General features: G+C 42.1%; 2 protein-coding genes across 2 annotated transcripts; both read right to left on the reverse strand.

The window, feature by feature from the left end:
- Positions 1-251: 251 nt before the first annotated feature.
- On the reverse strand, positions 252-2,881 carry en2a (engrailed homeobox 2a). Its single transcript, XM_028433315.1, has 2 exons — positions 2,392-2,881; positions 252-568 (listed from the first exon to the last, which is right to left on the reverse strand). The coding sequence occupies exons 1-2, from the start codon at positions 2,879-2,881 to the stop codon at positions 252-254; spliced, it is 807 nt and encodes a 268-aa protein (XP_028289116.1).
- A 10,568-nt stretch (positions 2,882-13,449) lies between these two features.
- insig1 (insulin induced gene 1) lies at positions 13,450-20,065 on the reverse strand. Its single transcript, XM_028433304.1, has 6 exons — positions 19,800-20,065; positions 19,367-19,722; positions 18,149-18,273; positions 17,789-17,955; positions 17,190-17,289; positions 13,450-15,874 (listed from the first exon to the last, which is right to left on the reverse strand). The coding sequence occupies exons 2-6, from the start codon at positions 19,713-19,715 to the stop codon at positions 15,845-15,847; spliced, it is 771 nt and encodes a 256-aa protein (XP_028289105.1). The 5' UTR covers positions 19,716-19,722; positions 19,800-20,065; the 3' UTR covers positions 13,450-15,844.
- Between the last annotated feature and the right edge of the window lie 421 nt (positions 20,066-20,486).

The following is a 20,486-nucleotide window of genomic DNA, read 5'->3' on the forward strand; positions in this document are numbered from 1 at the left end:
AGGAACCTATAGAGACCTATGAGTTGTAGTGACCGTATTGTTCCTTTTTATTTCTCGTGGTGTCCTAGACCCATTGTACATCTGTAGTGAGTCAGCATTGAGTAATAGTGCTTTGTAGTAATTTGATCTGCTGTGGCATCAATAAATATTCCTGTAAGTAGCTTTTTGTTCTGTGATATCTCTATAAAAATCTATCATAGGATTACTATAAGTTCATTTTCGTCAGGAGGCTGCTGTTACTTCTCTGGAAATCAATCGCTGTCTGATTTTTCGTCTTTCGCGACGGTGGCGTGATTGTACAGTCCCTGTGCCATCAGGTGCAAGGCCAGACTGTTTTTAGTGCCGCTGGCCTTCTTGATTTTGGCCCTCTTGTTCTGAAACCAGATCTTGATCTGGGATTCGTTCAGGCCCAGCTCCTGCGCCAGGTTCTGTCGCCTCTGCTCCGTCAGGTACCGATTTGTCTGAAACTCCGATTTTAGTCTTTGCAGCTGTTCTGCTGTGAAGGCCGTCCGTGGTCGCTTGTCCTCTTTGCTGGTCGTTTTCTTCTTTGGTTTGCGAGATCTTGGCCCTGCAGTGTGTGTGGGTGAGGGAGGGGGGAAGGGGGGGGGGGTTGGGAGACACACAAACATTGGTTTGTCAGCATCAAAACATCAAATCAGCAAAGACTTACTGAGAACTTTGTAAACAAAATGTTTACTGTTATGATTCTCTTATTTAAATACTCGAATATTTAATCAATAGTATTCCATCCTGCTACTTTGCATTTAAAATAGTGCCTTCAAACGTGTCCAAAACACGTGCGTAAAGTGCAGTGGATTTTGTGTTTACTTATTATTCTATCTCCATATGTTACGTGTCCAGTTTTAATAAATATCTGTATCTATCAAGTGAGTATTGTGGTTATTGTCTTCATATAAAAGCTAAACAAAAATATGTTAGGCTGAATTTCGAGAGACGTGTTCAATATGAAGAGGAATGACTGTAGAATGTTGACACAACCACAAGAAAAAAAAAACCAAGCCTCCTCCCTGCCTGCTTGTTTCTGCTCTCTTGCACACACGTCCATAGACACATATACACACACACGACGACACTGTCTATAGTAATAACGAATTATTAGTCAGTAAGACAACACTTGGGAAGGCATCCCTGACCCAACTCGGCCACTATTTCGCAAGAAAAAGCAGGATCAATTTCAGTGCAGCTACTTTGCATTTGAGTTTTTGTGGGCCACTTGAAAAGCTTCTGAATGGACAAACGTGAACGGAATCTGAGCAGCACACATTAGATACACATTAATTTTGCTTCTGGATGGGGGCCTGTTCGGTAGAGCTGAGTGTTTTTGTCCCCTCCTCCAAAACAGTCCAGGAAAAAAAAACATTGATGAAACGACAGAATGCGGGTCGAATCTTTACACTCATGAATCAGCGTGTATGTGTGTCTTTTCTAAGCAGCCCATATAAAAACTGCAGCTCTACAACTCGTAGTAGTAGTCGCCTACGCCACTCTATATGGGGTTACATAATGCATGAGAACAAGTTGTACTCCATTTCTAGATAGACAAGAAAAATACACTCGATTTTAACCGTGCAACATGCTGAAAAGGTGAAGTCTGCGTTTTCTTATAAATAGCGACCACACATAACCCAATAACAGCGAGCTTGTTGCTGGCCAGCATAGACTTTTTGGCTGCTGGAGCGATCGGTGTGGAAAAAGTATGCATATTTAATTGATCCCAAACGCAACTCCTCCAACGCTTTTAAGGAAGAAACAACCACGACAAGTGCACCAAATATAAAACTGCAGACGTACAATATTCTCAGGCAGACAAGCAGCCTATCAGCGCGGTTATGTTGACTATATGTAGGACCCCAGTATTACCATATTCATTACCCGAGGAATTTTGATACAACACTGCCTGAATGGGAGCATTTTATAATGAAGAAATCTATGCGTAATTTGGAGAAATCCGTGCGTAATAGTTAAAAATTGTGTTTTTTGTTGCTTTTGACAAGTTTTCATATTTATTAAAAAAAATCAAAGTTGTGCTCTTTGACAGATATTTTTATCTTTAGTTTGCACATGAAATAGGCCTGCTCTCATGTTTTGTTTTTTTTGTTAATCTGGTAGCCTATGTTTTTTTTAATTTTTTGTACAGCGTAGACATGCACGTTTCCACGTACTGTACCTCTAACTGTGTGCGATGTTATGAATCTAAATATATTTTAAAATCTAGGTAACACTTGGTGAATTCTCAGCCTGCGCTGCGCAGCACGGTTCGCTCTACTTCACTATAGCGAGAAGTCGGTCAAGGCATCCGGGGTCAGTGTTACGGGGTATTTCAGGTTACCGAGAATACGGTATAGTAAAACGCATGCACGGTGAACCAACCTGAAGAAGGCCTGTCCGAGTATCTGGTGCAGTACACCCAGGCTGGCCACAGCATAGCCTGCTGAGACCCGGCTGGGTTTGAGCTGGCTTGGGAACTGTCTGAGTCTGAGCTTAGGCACTGGTCTCCATTCTCCCCGCGGGGTTTCAGGGGCTCCTCGGCGGCTATAGCGGGCTTTTTGGCCCCGGTAACAGTGTGTGGAGTGGATGTCCCTTCTGCCGGCACCGTGCTCCCCACCGGCTCGGTCTGAGGGGCGGCAGGGCTGTTGTGGCTCTCCCGCGATGCAAGGCTGCTCTCTTCGCGGTTTGCGCCTCCGTCCTTTTTCCGTCCGAAATCCGGTCGAAGGATGTTGTCGATGAAGAAATTGGTGACCCGGTGAGGGATCTGCAGGTTCCCCGGCGCCTGTAGCAGGGGAAGGATGGCTCTGTTTGATTCATCCCCCGACTCCTGCCGCTCCACCACGTCTCTGTTGCCGTGATCATTTTCTTCCATACTGATTCACTTTCCCCGCTTTACTCTCTTTAACCCCTTTGTCGCTCTCTCCGCTGCAATAAAATTCGCAAAGAACTTCGGGGAAATTAGACTGCAAAAACTGTACTGTTAAAATAAATAAAAAACAAAACTCAAACACTAGTGAGTCCCTCGGACACCATGCAAAGCCTTGCCGTAGTGTCCTCTGAGAAAAGCATACTTTTTTGACATATATTCCCTCAACCTCGGGTTACAACCGATATCTCAGAGCTAAAACATTTGCCATTTGTGCACCGTCCAATTGAGTGTTATCCAATTTGAGAGTGCTCAGCAATGCCTACACCTAAACTAAACTAAGGGTAAATAAAGAGGCTCCTAAACTGATGCTCTAATACTCTCACTCTGGAGTTTTGTTCTTATTTTCAATACGAGCCCCCCGAGTGACGTTTTCCCACCGTCCTCCCAGACACGTGCCTTTGACCAATGGCACGGCAGAAACCAGGCCACGTGACGCAGACTCCAGAGCAGTCTACAAACGCCCATCCTCTCCTTAGTAAAAGAGAAAGAGTCCTGGACTAGGGAGAAGAAGAAGCCTAATTTAAATCCAACGCATGCACCCAGATACTCCCAATATTCCACCTGCCTTCATTAACCTGTTTTATTAGGATATTTTTGGTGGCATTAGTTTATAGTGTTAGGATAGAAAACCCGATGCACATGAGTTTGTTCTTGTTTATAACCAATAGGAGATTGGAGCATCGCTTGTCAAAGTGAGCTGCGGGGACCCCTGGGGTTCCTTGCTTGCAGGGCAGGCAGGGATTCCCAATAACACAAGGAGAAGCACATTTAGACTATATTTTAATGCACTGTGACATATTCTCATGAGTTAAAAAAAAGTTTGATACTTTGCACCATACAGTTTATTATTTTTAACACAATAACAACTGAAAACCTGCCTAAATAAAGACAGAAGTATATCAAATCTGTTCAGTATAAGTATTTAGTGAATGATAATATATAAATCTTTATCTGTTTGAACAATATCTGAACATTAATTTGCAGACAACCCTAAAATTAATGGTTCCGTGCATATATCTCCGTCACATGTCGTTGTAACACCTGTAAGGTCAACCTAAAATCAGCTCGTCCTGGCCAAGGTTAATTGCCCGAAACAGCCTTGCTAGATGAAGGGTGGGGTAACTGTATTGTCTTAAAAATCTCCAAACATTTATCTCCTTTAACCCATAGCAACAGCACATTATTGAATTTAACCCTTCTGATTTGCAGGCTGGCCTGATGTGACACGTTGCTTCAGAAATTGGCAACAAAACGCATCAAACCTAAAACGTGACAGTGAAAATGAGTCTCGCTTGTCTGGTTTACAAACAGCCTAAGAATGTGTGTGTGTTTTTGAAGCATTTTGATGTTCATGCTGGCCTGTCGTGACGCTGCGGTCGGCCAAGAACTGGGTCTATATCCCTTTAAAAGAAATCAGTGATGCAAACAAACTGTTTTGTGCGCGGTGCTCGGGATACAGAGTCGCGCCAAAGACAAAACTTTGGGTAACTTTGCTGACCGGCTCTTAAGTTTGTCTTTCTCCTCCCAGGACACTACCGGACTGCGAGGATGGCTCTGCCGGGTCTTCTCTGGCGTTTGAGCCGGGGCTGCGCGTAAAGGGAGGGAGGAACCGAGGACCTGAGGAGCAGAAAGACTGAGTGAGGAGACTTTGAACAATTCAGCTTTTTAAAAAAACTCTTTTTATTATTATAAACAGTCTTTCAGTGCGGTTCTCTTGGAGCTTCTTGGATGCACATTTCTAAAATTAATTTACTTAATATGATGATTTGAGCATCACGGTCTGATTAGTGATTATGGAATCCAGATACTTTTGTTTAAACAGTGCACATGCGGGTGGTTTTTTGTATACTTTGCTTAGTAGAAATGTCCCAAAGTGTTTTTATTCCTAATTTTTGGCACGTCATTCCGTGTAATTTAAACTCTCATGTCTAAATCAGGGTTTATTCTTTATGTTCTTTAGTTTTCCACAAGCTTTGTACAAATTTCTAAAAAATTATAGTTTAGTACTATTGCTTAGAATTTAGTTAGACTTGAGCTACCTCTGCAGAGGTCACATTCACACAGATCTACCAGCTGCATGTGGAGTAATTGAATTTCTATTTCATGGCAATCCACTTTTATTTTTATTTTTTCTTCCCCAAACCTATACCTGAGCAGCAGCCTCTGCTCCAGGTCCCCTCTGTCACGAAGGGCCCAGTCCAAACAGTGAAAGTTGGGAGTGAAAGATGTAATTAGACAGGCCACTCTCATGCTGCGATTGTTTCTCACTTGTGAGGGGAAGCGCAGATTAATGTTGAGGGCTAAATAAGCAGCAGACAATAGATTCACAGACAGGCCGCTACCGCCTGGGCTTGGCCTCTAACCTCACAGCAAAAACAGGGATGTCTGGAGGAAATGACACCGTTTTCAAACTCTGAATGATAACAAGAGCTTTTGTGCACTGCAAGAAGTAGAACGGGGACCAGTCTCATGTTAAGTTATGAAACCTTATGTTTCTCAGATTTGCAAGATGATCCATTAATGTTACTATATTGTGCTATAAATGCGTCATTAAACAAGGCGTCAGACTTGTGTGCAGGCTTGATCGTTAGAAGTTTGAACATTTTGATCATCAATCATCTCAATCTTACGTATTAGTTTTTTTTGACAAAATCATGCTTTTATGAGACTCCGCTTACTGGTTATTTTTTGCAGTGTGTCCAAACCTATTGTCCAAACTGTTGTCTGTTTAGTCTTCTGCGAGCTGGTGTCTTTTCATGACAAAATAAGCATCACGTCCCTCTCATAAGTATTATTATGGTTTGACTTTTCTGATCAATTTTTTTTCTAGGACACTTTGTTCTGGTTGATTAAGGGTTAAAATAGGGCTGTGGCACCAGAAATGATTAGCACATTATGATATTGTTGCTTTGAATATGTTTATTTTCACACAAAAGCAGCTATTAATTCACACATGCACATAATTGAAAGTATTTTATATACGCTTTGTTATATTGTTGTGTCCGGCTGTTTTCAGCAGCGGTTTTGGTATATTGAGCTGATATATGTCAGATATTTGGTTGCTTTGGTCGTTTTTCTTTGGACGTGGAGCCACAGTTTATGCTGTATGTTGCTTCTTCAGATAATAATCAGTGCAGAATACAGTGAAGTTTTTAATGTAAGCTTTAACAGTGGCTCCTTGTCTCGCCGAGTCTGGGTCTAGGCCTGTCCAGCCGCAGTGGAATGCGCAAATATACTTTGTTTGTGATATTGGGTTATTCTGTTAAAAAAAAATCTAAAAAAAAAACCTGTGTAGATGTAGCCTATATGTTAAGATTTTTGCGCAAACCACACTGGACGTTTGCAGTTTTGGTGCGTAATATGATAAATCTATGTGCAAACGTGTGTTCATGCAGGCACATAATAAAAGCAGCCTCGTGTGGAATGATTTCACATGTTCAACACAAATGCAGGCTTGATATCTATGCTGTCTCTGACCAACGTAAGGCCAACGTAAAAGCGCAAAGCAGTCTAAACTCAAATTCTGCCACCTTATTGAGATTTCATCCCAAATACGGCCACCAACATATTTGTTTTGTTCTTAACAAGAAGAGTATGGCCTTATGGTTTAAACATAGGCTAGATAAAATAGTTATTTCTTATGATTATATTTCGTTGTTGTTCATGGAAGCAGGGAATATTGATTACTGTTCATGTCATGTCTGTCAGGTTCTGCTAAATGAGTGAATGTTTCCGTTTTCTTCTCCTGTGTTTGTTTAAAAACAGGGGAAAAAAAATCACTGGAGCGTCTCTAGTTTTGCAGGAAAGGGTTAAAACACCCTGTTTTTCAATGCACATTTTGAACGTCTGATTTTTGTATCTATGCAGACCCAGCAGCTTGGTCTATTTCATATTCACTTATAGCTCCACAACCCCCCTCCCTCTTCCTCAACACACGCACGCGCACACATTCGTATATACACACACCCCCTCCCTCCCTCCCTTACTACTACTACTACTACTACTACTACTATAATCAATCGCATGCATTGTGCGCATGTGCCCTGTCCTTGAGTTCCTATAACCTATTTTTTTTCTCTCTATTTTTCTGGGTAGGATTGTCTTATACGTCACCAGCGCTCAGTACTATGGAGTACTACAAAAGGTGACGCGCAGAAGGAGGATTTGTGAATGGACGCCGTGATGTGTGCCAGCTCACAGATCAGAGGGCGGTGGGACCTCTGCAGATGCACCCTGAACAGATGCCCCCACCACCCTTTCCTCTCTCCCTCCCTCCCTCCCTCTCTGGGATGAATGGGGGTCTAGATATCAGCTCTGTCACCATTGCAGGGGTCGGACCAAATCCTCCAGCTTCCTGTGCCTTTCAAAACCTGAAAGCACGTCTCTCCTATTTGATGATCCTGTATGATTTTTTTTGTCGCGCTTTTGTGGGCCTTGAAGCTCGCTGCCCCCTGTTTTTCATCCCGGGTCAGCCGAGAGCATGGCGGCCGAATTAGGAAAGATTAGAAGCCGGTCTAATTGCATGTAGCCAATAATGCAAAAAGTCAGCCAATTTAGAAATGAAATTAATTTAAAATAAAGGTCATGAGGAAGGGTTAGGCTGCTCCTATAGCGCTCCATTGTTTTCCTGGAATTTTCTTGGAAACAGTGTGAACACATCTTAAGGAAACAAGTATATTTAAATAGTTAATTCAAAATGCACATTTTGCCTCTTGCGTGATAATAATACGAACCTCTGCCTGCTTTTTTTAGTGTTTGAAAACACAAATCAAAACTTGATGTTTTCCACACGGCGTGACTATAAATGTATTTATCTGTAAAACCTTGCCACACAGTCGGCCTCACTGTCCTCTGTCTCACCGTGTGGATGTCTGTATCATATTTCTGTGGTTTGACTGTTTACAGTAAAGTCCTCTGGAGTCATCCACGCTGCGGACTCTGAGGCTGCTGGGTCTTGTGGTTTCAGCCCTTTTATAGGTTTTAATAACTCTTAATCCGTCTGATCGGTCTGCCGTAGATAAGTCTCATTTGAATTGGGATTGTTCTTTAGGAGCGGCTCCTGTTTCTCCACAGAAGCCTCAAACAGAGCTTAAGCACAAACAACTGCACCACCCTGAGCGCAATGAAGGCCTCAGCGAAATTAGATGGAGGCTAATTGAATGCAGCTGAGTTGTTTGACTAATATGAGGAAAGCCGAGGTGACTGTCCCTGTTTCTAAGAGTATTTTTTTATATAAAATGTCAAAAAGTAAAAGTGAAAAAGTGACATTCTTGTACACTGGCAGCAGTTCTCCAGTTTACAATTTAGAGAGGAAAAAGGTGTGTGTAGCTCTGCATGTTGTCATTCAGTGTTTAGTCATTAGAAGCTTAGTGAACATATTTGTGGTGTGATGACTTTACACGTCCATGTTCATCTCAGTAGCCTCCTCGCCGTGTTGTTTTGAACATGCAGACTGTTATTTAAAGTTGCTTTACGGATGACAAAACCGTGTTGAACCCATTTCGAAACGATCATAAAACAAATGTAAGCTCAGCAGGCCAACATAATGTGCCCAACAGACTAAAAACTATAAATGCACCAAACTGCATTGAGATACAGGAGAAACTTGAGACATAAGCCCCCTCTCACAGGAGTGATTCACACCCTGGTGCAGGAGCAAAAACACTCCTTCACCTCCCTCCTTTTATTTGGAAAATTTTGACAAAGATATGGCTGCAGACCCAGAAAGAGTCTCCTGATATTTTTCTTTGGACGCCCTGGACGTAAAGGGTTAAAAAGGACAGATTTTAAAGGGAGAAACACGCACAAAAGAGGACATACACAGTCTGTATGTTTTTATAAATTATCTTGATTTATTGAAAGAACTCGCAGATTGTGAAGGATTCTTCCTCCGTGAAACGCGCCGTTGTCTACGTGACACTCAACTGGTGTCAGGCCCGCGGTGTTCTCCACGCAGGCTACTGTAAGTCCTGGTCCGCAGGTCCCCACAGGTCGGGACGTCTCACTTCTGACAGGACATGGTGGCTATTCCTGTATGGGTTAATGGGTTTACATTCAGACATAACAAATGAGCTACCATGTAACATGGGACGGTGGCGGGGCAGGTTTAGTTGGAGAGGGACCAGAGGGGGAGCATTTATGAATGAAAAACAGACCTCAAAGAAAAGCCGGTGGAAAGTGGAGAAAGCAGCAGCAGCAGCGTGCGCTGCGGTCTAACTGATGCTCACTATAAACCCCAAACTCAGCTCGGTGGGGCCCGAAGTTTTTGGTCCTTGATGTGGGTCACGCAGGATGTTTGTCGGGGTTTGGATTGTCCACATGCCGAGAAGTGCACCTGTCCTGCTTGAGGAACAAGTGGGAGAAGGACAGGTGGAAAGCACTTGCTGCAGGACAAAGTCACACTTTACGCACGCAGGTACTCCAGTTAAATGTGTATCATAAAGCAGTCTGAGGTGAAGAAGTCGCGGCACCAAATATAACCTTTAGGTTTGTGTTAATCTGAAAGATCCTTATCCTGTCGATAAGTATGTGAAAACACCCTGCGTCGTTATAAATGTTCAAGTTTTTTCTTTGTGAACGTTAAAGTGATGTCTGGAGGAAATGACACGTAAGTTTGAAAAGTTTCGTCTTTCATCAAATTTTTAAAAAACAGCATTGCCTCTCAGTTTTTCGTCTTTCTTCATTTTTCAGATCAGAGTTCATTCTAAATCCGAGAAACAATTCCGGTTATGCCTCTGGGTCCAGCTTGCAACTTTAATTATAGTGGAAGGAGGTCAGTCATAAGCGGTTACTCGACCCCTCTCCTTGTGTGGCATCGCGCCCTTTGCCGTTAAACTCGCCAAAATAGTGCTGGACTCCCCTGAAAGCGCCATGTGCGACAGAGTCCCTTTCACCCCGTGTGCACCTGAGTTGTTTTTACCCCCCAGGAGCGGATATGTTGTGAATTTGTCACTTATCAGGGGGCACGGGCTTGTCAAAGAGCGTTTTAGGCGCAATAACTTTCCCAGATGGTTTCAGCCTGCATGCCAACTTTGTGCATTTCTCAGCAGCGAAGTGAGTAGCAGGCGTGCCTGTTGCTAGAAATATGCTTACGCCTACTAATGAAGACTAATTAAAACATGACAAACGCCGACCTTTAGTGCATCCTAAGAAGGGCTGCAGGCATGGTTTATAGTATGCAAATGAAGCATTGACAGTATGCAGTAGGACATTTGCCTTAGAGGTGCGTTCAGATAGGGGGTATGTGATTTTTAGGATACACAAAATGACTGATATTTGTAAGGAGCTTCATGTAAAGCCTGCAAATATAAACCCTTCATATTTATTTTTAAAGAAAACTCAGTCATGGGCTCTGATGGTGTAAATTTGTAGTCTGCCTGGAGTTGACTCTGCCTCTTAAGATGCATCTTGCAATGGAAATGCTCACCTTGATTTATTCCATTACTCTTTATTCAGCTGTTATTATTTTTATTATTATCACCCTAGTCGATTTTTTAGAGTCTGATCTGGGCTGTAAGATGCACTGGGTGTGTTTAATTTACACTGGGAAGGATTTGTTTGGATGGCATGCATAATGTTCCATCACCTGAGGTTTATACTGTCATTTTATTATTGTCCTGCAGAGGAAGAGGAGGCATCAACAGGAATGGTACACAAGACTGAGCATGCTGACTGAACTGATAAATCCCAAATGACATGAGCTGTTGTTTAAAGATGATTCTGTGTCAGTCTGTTTTCATGTGTGTGTGTTTTTTTATGTAGATGCTTTTAAATTTGATATTTGACGATTTAACCTGGAGCACTGGAGGAATGACCATTAAAAAAAAAACCAGCTGCTTAAGTGGAGAAAAGGTGTGGACGGATCATTTCACCCCTCAGACAGGAATACGCAGCCTGAGACTACCATTTGAATGGGATCTGAGAGGTAATTTGAGCTAAAATGGAGTCCACTTCTTCTGAGCCACTCACTCAGCCCCCCCATGGCATCCACTGTAATTCATTATTCCTGGCCAGCATGGGAGAGGCAATGAGTGAGGGCAGAGGACAGAAGTGGACCCCGCTCTAGTGTAATGAAGACTCAGTAGACCTAAACGACTCTCTCTCTCACACACACACACATACACACACTCTTTCATTATATATCAGAGGGAGCAGGACATTTATGCTACTGAAGACCTTTTGGCAGAAAAATAGAGTGTGCAATGATTTTCTCCACACTCAATCCATTTCATTGACCTTTTCTATCATGCATGCGACTCTGCTGCAGTGTAAGATAAATATTCCAAGCATAGTATTCCTGCCACGGTTTAATACATTATCTTTTTGAATACAAAATTGTGTCTTCACCACTTGTCAGAGGCCTTAAGAAAGATATATGTATATATATATATTTTTTTTAAATTACTTGATTTTCTTAAGCTTTCACCTTTTTTCACATGCAGTGTAGTGTAGGCTTACTGCATGTTTGCCTATTTGCTCATTCTGTATGTACAGTTTTTTAAAAAAAATAAAAATAAAAAATGAAGACAGCAAACAAAGTGGATAGGTTTGCTTTGTAAAATGAGACCCTTGCAAGACATTACAGTTCCTTGTCCCTCCACTAGGGGTCCATAGATGTCCTGTCCAGACAAGCTGAGAGGATAAATACTGTCATCTGGTGGTAACAAAAGCCATCACTACCCAGTAGAAAGCCTTGTTAGCTCCTGTACTGTGTGTTGCAGGGTTTACTCACTAGAATATATGCACTTCAGTATCTGTTTCGCCGCCACATGGGAGCTCCACTCAAGCATTTTGTTTTCAGAAACAAGTTAAGATTGAACTTAAGCCAGCAGCAGAGTGAGCAGCCGGCAGGAGCTCCTTCAGACAGGAAGTATAACACAAAGGTGCACGAGGGCAGGCAGGAATCATAAATGGAGAGTCCTGTTGTCAAATCTCTTTTTAGTACTCAAGTTAAACACAGCAAAAGGCCTGGTGAAATTGTTTGGTTGATACTTGAGTTGATACGTGAGCTATAGGCTTCTGTCTGTTAAGTTTAATCCAGGCTAAGGGTCAAAAGTGAGATCTGAGAGGGTGATTGCTGGTGCTGTAAAGAACAAAAAACATAAAATAAGGTTGTTTTTTACCAGTTTGGGTCGTGAAGAGTTAAATCTAATTTGGATTTATTTGAGGGCAGCATGTCGACCATGCTGCAGTGCTGTGGGTCAAAACCTGCCAGCCGCCTGAGGCCTTAAACTGAGTGTGTTTAAATGCGTTTTTCTTTATTATTTTCATATGTGAATAGTTTATGTTGGTTTCAGAAACATGGATAAGATTGCAGTCTGAAATGTCTAAGTAAAAACCAATCTTGAACTGACTGTGTGTGAACAAACAGGTGAATGAATGTGAACACTACACCTTGAACATGTTTAGAGACAAAATAAGATACATAATCAGGATTCTAATGAGTAGAGACTGTAAAAGTAAATACAATAGTATTGTTTGAGTTGTGTAAATATATAGGCAGACTATGTACATCAAATAAGAGGCCATAAAACTGTAATTTGAAGGTCACGGAGGTGCAGCCAGGGGATGGGAACAGCCTATAGAGGGCGCAAATCAATACAGATCAGATGGGGCCCTTGCTTGTCTTCTCGGCTTGAAGGAAGGGTGGAGACAGCAGAGGAGGGGGGGGAGCAAAGGGGGCGCTTTTGGCAATCAGGAGGTTCCTCTAATGGAGTCTTTCAGTTTGCTGTGGCTGGAAATGAAAGGAAGTTGAAGCCTGGCCAATTATTCTGGAGACTGAAAAAGGAAGGAGGGAGAGGAGAAGAGGTGGCGTGTGGCGCTGGATCGTTGCCCTGTCGGAGACATGGAGGAAAAGATGGATGGATGGATAGATAGAAACACAACAGATACATAGATGTACAGAGAGCCTCCCAGAATGAGAGGCTTGATTCAGAATAGCCTGCAGATATTGGCCCCACTCCCAGAAATTTCCCCCAGTGCAAAAGGTTAACTGTCAGTCCCCCGCTAGGTATAAATAGAAGTCTGCCCTCCAGTAAGGCGTGTTCAGAGAGAGGGGGGGTAGACAGAGGAAGGAGGTGGTGGTGGGGGGGGGCAGTTCCTCATGATCCCTGTGACACACAAGAGTAGAGGGGCTACTTGGTGGCTACTGGGAGGGGAGGGTTTAGCAAAGAGGAGGAAAGACAGGGAAGATGCAGCCAAAAGACATTATAATGGCTCCGGAGACTGACAGAGATCTGGACAAAAGAGTGTCCTCATCCATTCAACTTGGCCATGACAGCAGACACAACAAATGCCATCATCAGCACCCCAGAAAGCTCCACTCCCAGTGAGCAGCAGCTGACATCCAAATGACATCTGAGGTCCATTGTTGTCTGTGTAATTAGGCAAGTGTCTGGTAATCAGTTTAATTATGTATGTCAGTTTATATCACCAGAAAGGACGGTAGGATTTCTTTATTTCATAAACCCATTAATCCAGCCCTATATATGAGTAATGACAGCACACAGGAATCCTTGTCACATGGTTTTTTTATTATTATTTTTCACTTAAGTAGCAAAAATGATACACAGCTGAAATATCAGACACAGAAAACTCTAAAACATTGAAAAAAAAAACAACGGTGCTTCACCACCTCAAAAATAAAAATAAAGCTTCCTCTTCAGTTTAGCACACCTGAACATCAGCAGACTCAAACCCGAAGTGATCTGCCACATGAAGTACTTAAAAAAATAAATCAGGTTTCCTTCCATAATGCTACTAAATCTGATTTTTTTTTTACAAGTTTGACACAACATATTTTTTCATGACGTCTCTCTGATGAGAGTCATTGGTTTTGACTCTGAAGGCATGTGATCTCTGACAAGATGTTATTGCTGTTTTATCCACACTGCATATACTTACAAGTTTTTTTTTTTAGCCTTTGTCAGATATAATAAATAAGGAAGAATAAATCGGCTCATGTATTGTCTGATTGCACTTAATCCTCTAGACCTCCAAACACTAACTAACAAAAGGGTCTAGTATGGTAATAATACCTGTTTGATTACAGTGGCAAGCCATTATACATACAAGCAGTAATGTCATTGTGTTTATACAAATGATAAAACTAAATTGTTATAGTGACAAAAGCACTACATTCTATTATACAAGGCAATCACAGATTGCAAATCTTAATGTCCTGCCCTCTCCTTTAACTGGTGTATGTTCCCAAACTAGCTTGAAAAAAAAAGTAGGAAATGTGGACAATCACACAGTAAAAAACTGGAATCAAAAGGTTCATTCTACATGTAGAACCTGGACATGAAGTAAAGTGTTTATAACAGCAAAGGTGTAGAATACTTCTGCTACATTCTTTCAAAACAAGGTCTGAACTCTGCACACCATCAATGCTCTCCCTGCTTTCCATCAGCCTTTATACAGTCTTCTCTGAAATGACAAAATATCACTAAAGGTGATTATGTGCTGAGACTGTGAAACTAATGCTATAGATTCATATATATGACTCATTTGTTGAGGAGGGTAGGTAGTGTCTGTTTTGTGCTCCAGGTATCTTAACTCCTGTAGTGGATAGATTAGTAATAACACAATAATTAACTCTGCTGTCTTCATTCCATATACTGTCAATAATAATCAATGTTTTGGGAAATGATTTGCTTCCTCACCAGCTTTGCTAAATCCCTCCACCTGTCTGTTCACAGCAAAGCTGGCAGTAAATAGTGATGCTTTTGTTTAATGTTCAATTTTTGTGTTATTTAACAAAACACACTTTTCCTATTTCCTCCAAAGCAACCAGAGTTTTTTTTTTTAACCTCGACGTAAACAAGCCTGACTCTACCATCTTCAGCAAAGCTAGGTTAGCTAAGAGCTAAACAAAAGACGCTGGACCTGCTTGGGTTTCTTGGGTTGTTCTAGCCCTGCACCTTAGAGGCTTCTTAAGTTTTTATTCCTGGCCTCCTTTTTAGTAATTGGGAGTTTTGAATGGGCAATACATACAAATCTGTCCTTCAACACTCATCTGAGATTACTCTTGTGAGATTACAAGATCACATATCTCATCTTTCCATGCATCAAGTTGCATCTGTGCAATTTTCTGTGCAGAACTACTGCTGGTTACAGGCTCAGAAAAGAAATCTGAGGTCAGGACCTGAGGTCAGATACTTCCTTGGATCACTTTTTTCCTGGACGTGCCTGCTCATTCCCAAAACTTTCCTAAAAACCTGGTCTGGTTACCCACAAATGTCTTAAAAAAACCTGGAACTGTAACCCAAGCAGGTTCAGCTGCCTTTTTTTAGCATTTAAACATATCATCCAGAACCTGGATAAATCTGTCACAAACCACCATCATTTGTCATCACATACACATTTGGTTTGGAGTTACACAATAAATACTTAATTTGGTTTGATTGGGAACACACATCTCTCCTATGTCACTGAATACATTTCTATGTTTGAGTGTAGACTCATTTCCCTTTTATGATCATAGTATATTCAGGGTAATTAAGAAAAAAACAGACATTATAGCACCCCCATCATATCTTCTCTGCTATGAACAGGATACATCCACACTAAAGCACACACACTCACACACACTCCACAAAAGAAAACTAGTTGACTCTTCACTTCAAAGAATGAAAGAAAGAAAAAGAAACACAAAAAAGGCAAAACACTGTCCTCCTGTCTGGTGTGAAGGAAGCCTTAATGCTAATGGAGTACAACAGAGCCAGGAGGGAGAGGTTGTTTGGCTGCAAAGGTGCAGAGGACATGGCACGATAAAACAGGGCCTTTTCTGACCTGAAATTTCTCATGAGAACAAGGGATGACGGCAAAACACTGAGTCTTTTCTCTCCTGCAAGCTTCCATCCATTATATACTTTGCCTGGTTGTTTTGTCGTTCTTTGCTGTCAATCAGTCCATGTGGGGTTTCTCAACACCACCCTGAGGAAAGACAAATGAGACTGATGTTAACATTACAACACAGCATGTATGTTTACAAGTCTCAGTTTGGTCCTGTGTTAAACAAACGTGTAATAGTGACATCTCTGTACTATAGCAGCTTGTGTTCTGATGAATAGGAAACAGTTTTAGTGAATGAATTCTATTGAATCATTAGTTTCAGTACATTTTTTTCACTTCAGTTTTTAAAAAATTTTTGGGGTCTCCTGTCACGGTAGCTAAACAGTTTCCACAATGAGTACTGCTTGTTCAGCATAATGAGAACTACAAGTTACACATCCAAATGTATCATGATAATAATTAAACATTAAGTAAATAAATAATCCCTAAATAAAAGGAAAAAAGGAAACAAATCATTTATTGGAAAACAAAAAGCCTCTCCTGATCCTTCTCATAAATGACCGGCTGGAACACCAAGAGAAAAAACGCCGAATAAAACCACGAGTTCAGACTTGTGCCAACATTCCTCAGGCCTCATCACAAACAAAAACAAGTAGCAAATGACCCTCTGGTCAGCCGAGTCCTGACTGGCTCTGAGTCTCGGCACGACTGTGAAAAACAACAGCTCTTAATCTGCTTTCACGCTTTCACTGAGTCAAACTGAGGGAGTGACGGGACTCTTACTTTACAGACAGAATGAGGTGAGGCTTCTGGGCAGAAGCTTAATGAAGACATCAAAGCTGACTTGATGGGATAATTATGAAGGAAGGGGGTGGAGGGGAATCAAATGCTCTTTGCACTATTTTAACCCATTTGACAATGTTATCTGGAGGGGCGTCTTTACAAGTCACCGTTTTTAATGCGCCGACTTGTAAAGTATGAGCATTTTGAGCAAATAATGATGGGATCAAAACTTTCAAAACATCAGATTAACCCTGAATTCTAACCTGGCAAACCAGAAAAGCCTCTGGATCAAAATCAAGAGTATCCTGTGACTGGTTTAAAGGAGGTGGTTTAGTGGCTGTATAAAGGAACAGGTCACCTCCGAGAGGAAAAACAAAGGGGCGTTCTAAGAAATGTAAATAAATAACGCATACAGCCTAATAAACACTTTAAAACTGCTCTGCTTCAACAAAGTGATCTAAGGACGCTTGCTTTACCCAAAAACCTCGGCTGATGTTTCCAAGATGAAGCTATTCATGTTTAAGTCGAGCTAATGGTTTGTTGGCCAAGCTGTAAACTAGCCTTACTACAGCCTGGCAATATTCAGTAAAGGTATGATATGGAACTGATCAATAATATATACAAAAACACTTCAGATTCTGAATCACCTATCAAAAAGTGTTACAGGCCTTACCATGGCCAGTTGGCGTCCTATGTTTCCCACGGTCACTCCGCCTGAGAAGAATATGCATGGGAGCCAGGAGCGTACGTACAAGAAGTCTGGAGAGGTGTACCTAAAAAAAAAGAAAACAAATAATAGCTCATTAATTATGGAGAGTAAACAGTTTACGAGCCCCGACCTAACTCATGTATATAGCTCCAGTTTTTCGCTGCTCTATTTCATACCCTGGAGGCAGAATGAAAACAGAACTCCCCACCAATTACAGCATTCTTTCAAGCTAAATTTCAGGATAAGACAAGAGTTTAAAAAAAAAGAGCCATCTTAAAGAGGATATTGGATAGAGTAATTATCTGCCCTCATTCCTCACCCCCCGTTTCTACCCTGTGAACTCAGCATGTGCTGCAGCTCCTTTTTGAGCCTCATATCGCCCGTCTCAGCTGCACATTTATGATGATATGCCACTGATGCAGGTAGGGAGGCTAATTAATTGGACTCCAAGAGACAAGATCCATAAATGTAACTCAGCTGAATGTTGCTTGTTTTCAAAACTGTACAGTCAACAACGTAAATGTAAACAGACAAATCACTTCTGGTTATATAATACGACTTACTGGTAAACCCCGTTGTAGACCAGCAGCTGTGTGATGACAGTAGCTAAGAAGGCGGTGGTGATGCCCAGGCCAAAACCACTCCTGGACCGGTCAAATGTCCACCACAGGCCCAAGGACAAAGCTGCCAGTGTTAGAGAGAGCTGCACGTTGTTGTCAAAGTCTAGTTTCTGTGTCACAGCAAATTAAGGACAAAGTCAAACAGAATGACGCTAGCGTGGGATTAGTTCATACTCAAATATTTGAGTAACCAGCTAACACATCACTAAAGTCAAAGGGCGAAGCAGGACGTTGCTTTAGGTGCAGTGCAAACAATGGATTTGAGAGTCTTATCCTTCATGGACAGTATTTGTAAAAGGATACAACACTGGCGTGGTTGATGCCGACAAACACTGCGATGCACCTCATCACGCTGGCCCACTCCCTCTTGAACTTATGTGGCTCTCCCAGATGGCTGTCAAGGCAGGGATACAGCAGGCCGACCACAGCTGCAAAAAGGAACAAACAGACCCAAATTATACAAGATAAGCAGAAATTCTGTGAAGCGCAGAGGGCAAAAATCCTGTCATAGTGCTGATGTGAGAGAGTGTTTGCTGAGTCTGTGTTTCCATGATTGGTGACTCATTTAGACACCAACTGTACAGAAAGAAGGATAGAAAACATTCTTGACTACATGTCCAGTTATTCAACATATTAATATTACATATATAATAAACCAGCTGCTCTAAAGTTACAAAAAGAGACCACTGCTCATAGACAATTGCTTGTTACAGCTTTTAAACTCTCATTCTCTAAAAACACTAGCTGAACTGAAAGCAGCCATTGTTTATCTACAGTATGTACTTCTGAGCTATTTCAAAGGTGAAGCCTTATAAAAGTTGCTACAGCACAGTAGAACGTCACCAATGTTGCAAACTGATGTCTACAAATATCACAAACACACAACTATTCCTCACTTCATCTTTCTTTTCTGCCCTGCAGCACATGGAACGAGGAACCAATCGTTGGGGTTTTTTTCTTCGCCCCCACTTCCTGGTTCCTGGCCTTAAAGCACCGCCCCCTCCGCTCACCCGTTATGACACTAGCCAATGAGCGCACAGCTCGCCCTCGTGTCCGGCTGTTGCGACCAATCAGAGCGCAAGAATCCTTACCATCTGTAACAAGTCAGTTTTTTGATGCCAGACAAAACCGTCCAGACTAGTAAGAGGAAGGATTATTATATAATGGCGAACGAACAAAAACAAAGCAGAACGACGCTTCCCTGTCACCTGATCACACAGCAGCAGCTGACAGTAGTGATAATGACAACATATTGTTGTATATTGTTTGAAATTGGCATGTTTTACTGCGCATTTTGGCGTCTGTTGCAAACATACTTCACAAAGGGTGATTTTTCACCTCTAACTGAATGGTGTGATACATTTTAAGGCTCTTAAGTTCCACTATCATCCTCCCTTTATAAGGGAAGAGCAGCTACACATTAACCCCTCCCCTCCCTGCATTCCTTTGTCCCCCAAATTAGCTGCAAACTTACTGATAACCTGTGTTTACTTATACATAATATCCTTTTTGTCCACTTACCGGCTCCTGTACCGCAGCAAGGAGGGATCCACCAAGCAGACGAAAACAAAGTTGTCATCACCTCTTCGGGAAACAGGGTGACATTTCTCTGTATCTGCAGCAAGTTGAGCACCAGGGCGAGGAAGGCTCCGACCGTGAAGAGGACCAGACCCCGGCGGATCAGGTTGGCGGTGCGGACGTCGTGCAGGGAGCAGTAAGCACTGCTGAGCACCGAGGTGATGATGGACATCATTTCTTCAGCTTTGGACGCTAACCACTTTGCTCCAGATGAAGAGGAGGATGATGATGAGTGCTTAGATTCAGCTGGTGAACAGGAACAAGTCCAACAGTGGTCTTCCAGTCTGGGCATTTAGAAACTGGAGACGGAAACAGAATGGTCATAAAGTAGTTTGTAATAAAAGGGAGCTGTGAGAAATAGAAACGCGTCCTTTACCTTGGTCTCCAGACGTCTTCAGTGAGTGAGTGAGTGTGTGCTCCAAAGAAAATCCTCCACGTGAAGTGATGAAGCAGGCAGGACCCCCTTTTAGTGTTTATCCTGCTATTTAACAACAACAAGGACGTCAGTCACGTTGTTAGTTCACATCATCGACACAAGAGTGAGGGAGAAAACAGAGCTCCATTCCACCGCGCACGGCTCTCATACCAGGGACAAGAGCTTCCTGTGCAGAAAACAATCACAGCTGTGTCGGGTGAGGCGCGGCAGCCAATCAGAGCGCGGCGGCTGATATGACGTGACGCCACCCCACCGCCCACTCGTCCGGGACAGACGCACAAACCAGGAGGCTGAAGCGAAAGTGGAAACACAGACCCGCCTTAAATGGCAGGAAAACACACACACACGCACGCACATATATATATATATACATAACTATACAAATTATAGTTACACAATTATTATACAAATTAAAAAAGACGAGAAATTGTAACAACACAGTAAAAATAGTTAAAGTTCTGATTACCAGGGTGAACTCTACCTTTATTGCTGTTTTTATAAAAAATAGTTTTATAGTTACCACCACTACACGCCCATTGGGGAATGGGGTTAGTGGCACAACCTTTTTACTGATGTCAGTAAAGTGAACTTTATGTCAGGTTAGAGGAGGTGTGGCCGGAGGGAGGC

This window comes from Parambassis ranga, chromosome 20, assembly GCF_900634625.1.
Source record: "Parambassis ranga chromosome 20, fParRan2.1, whole genome shotgun sequence".
Taxonomy (NCBI): Eukaryota; Metazoa; Chordata; class Actinopteri; family Ambassidae; genus Parambassis; species Parambassis ranga.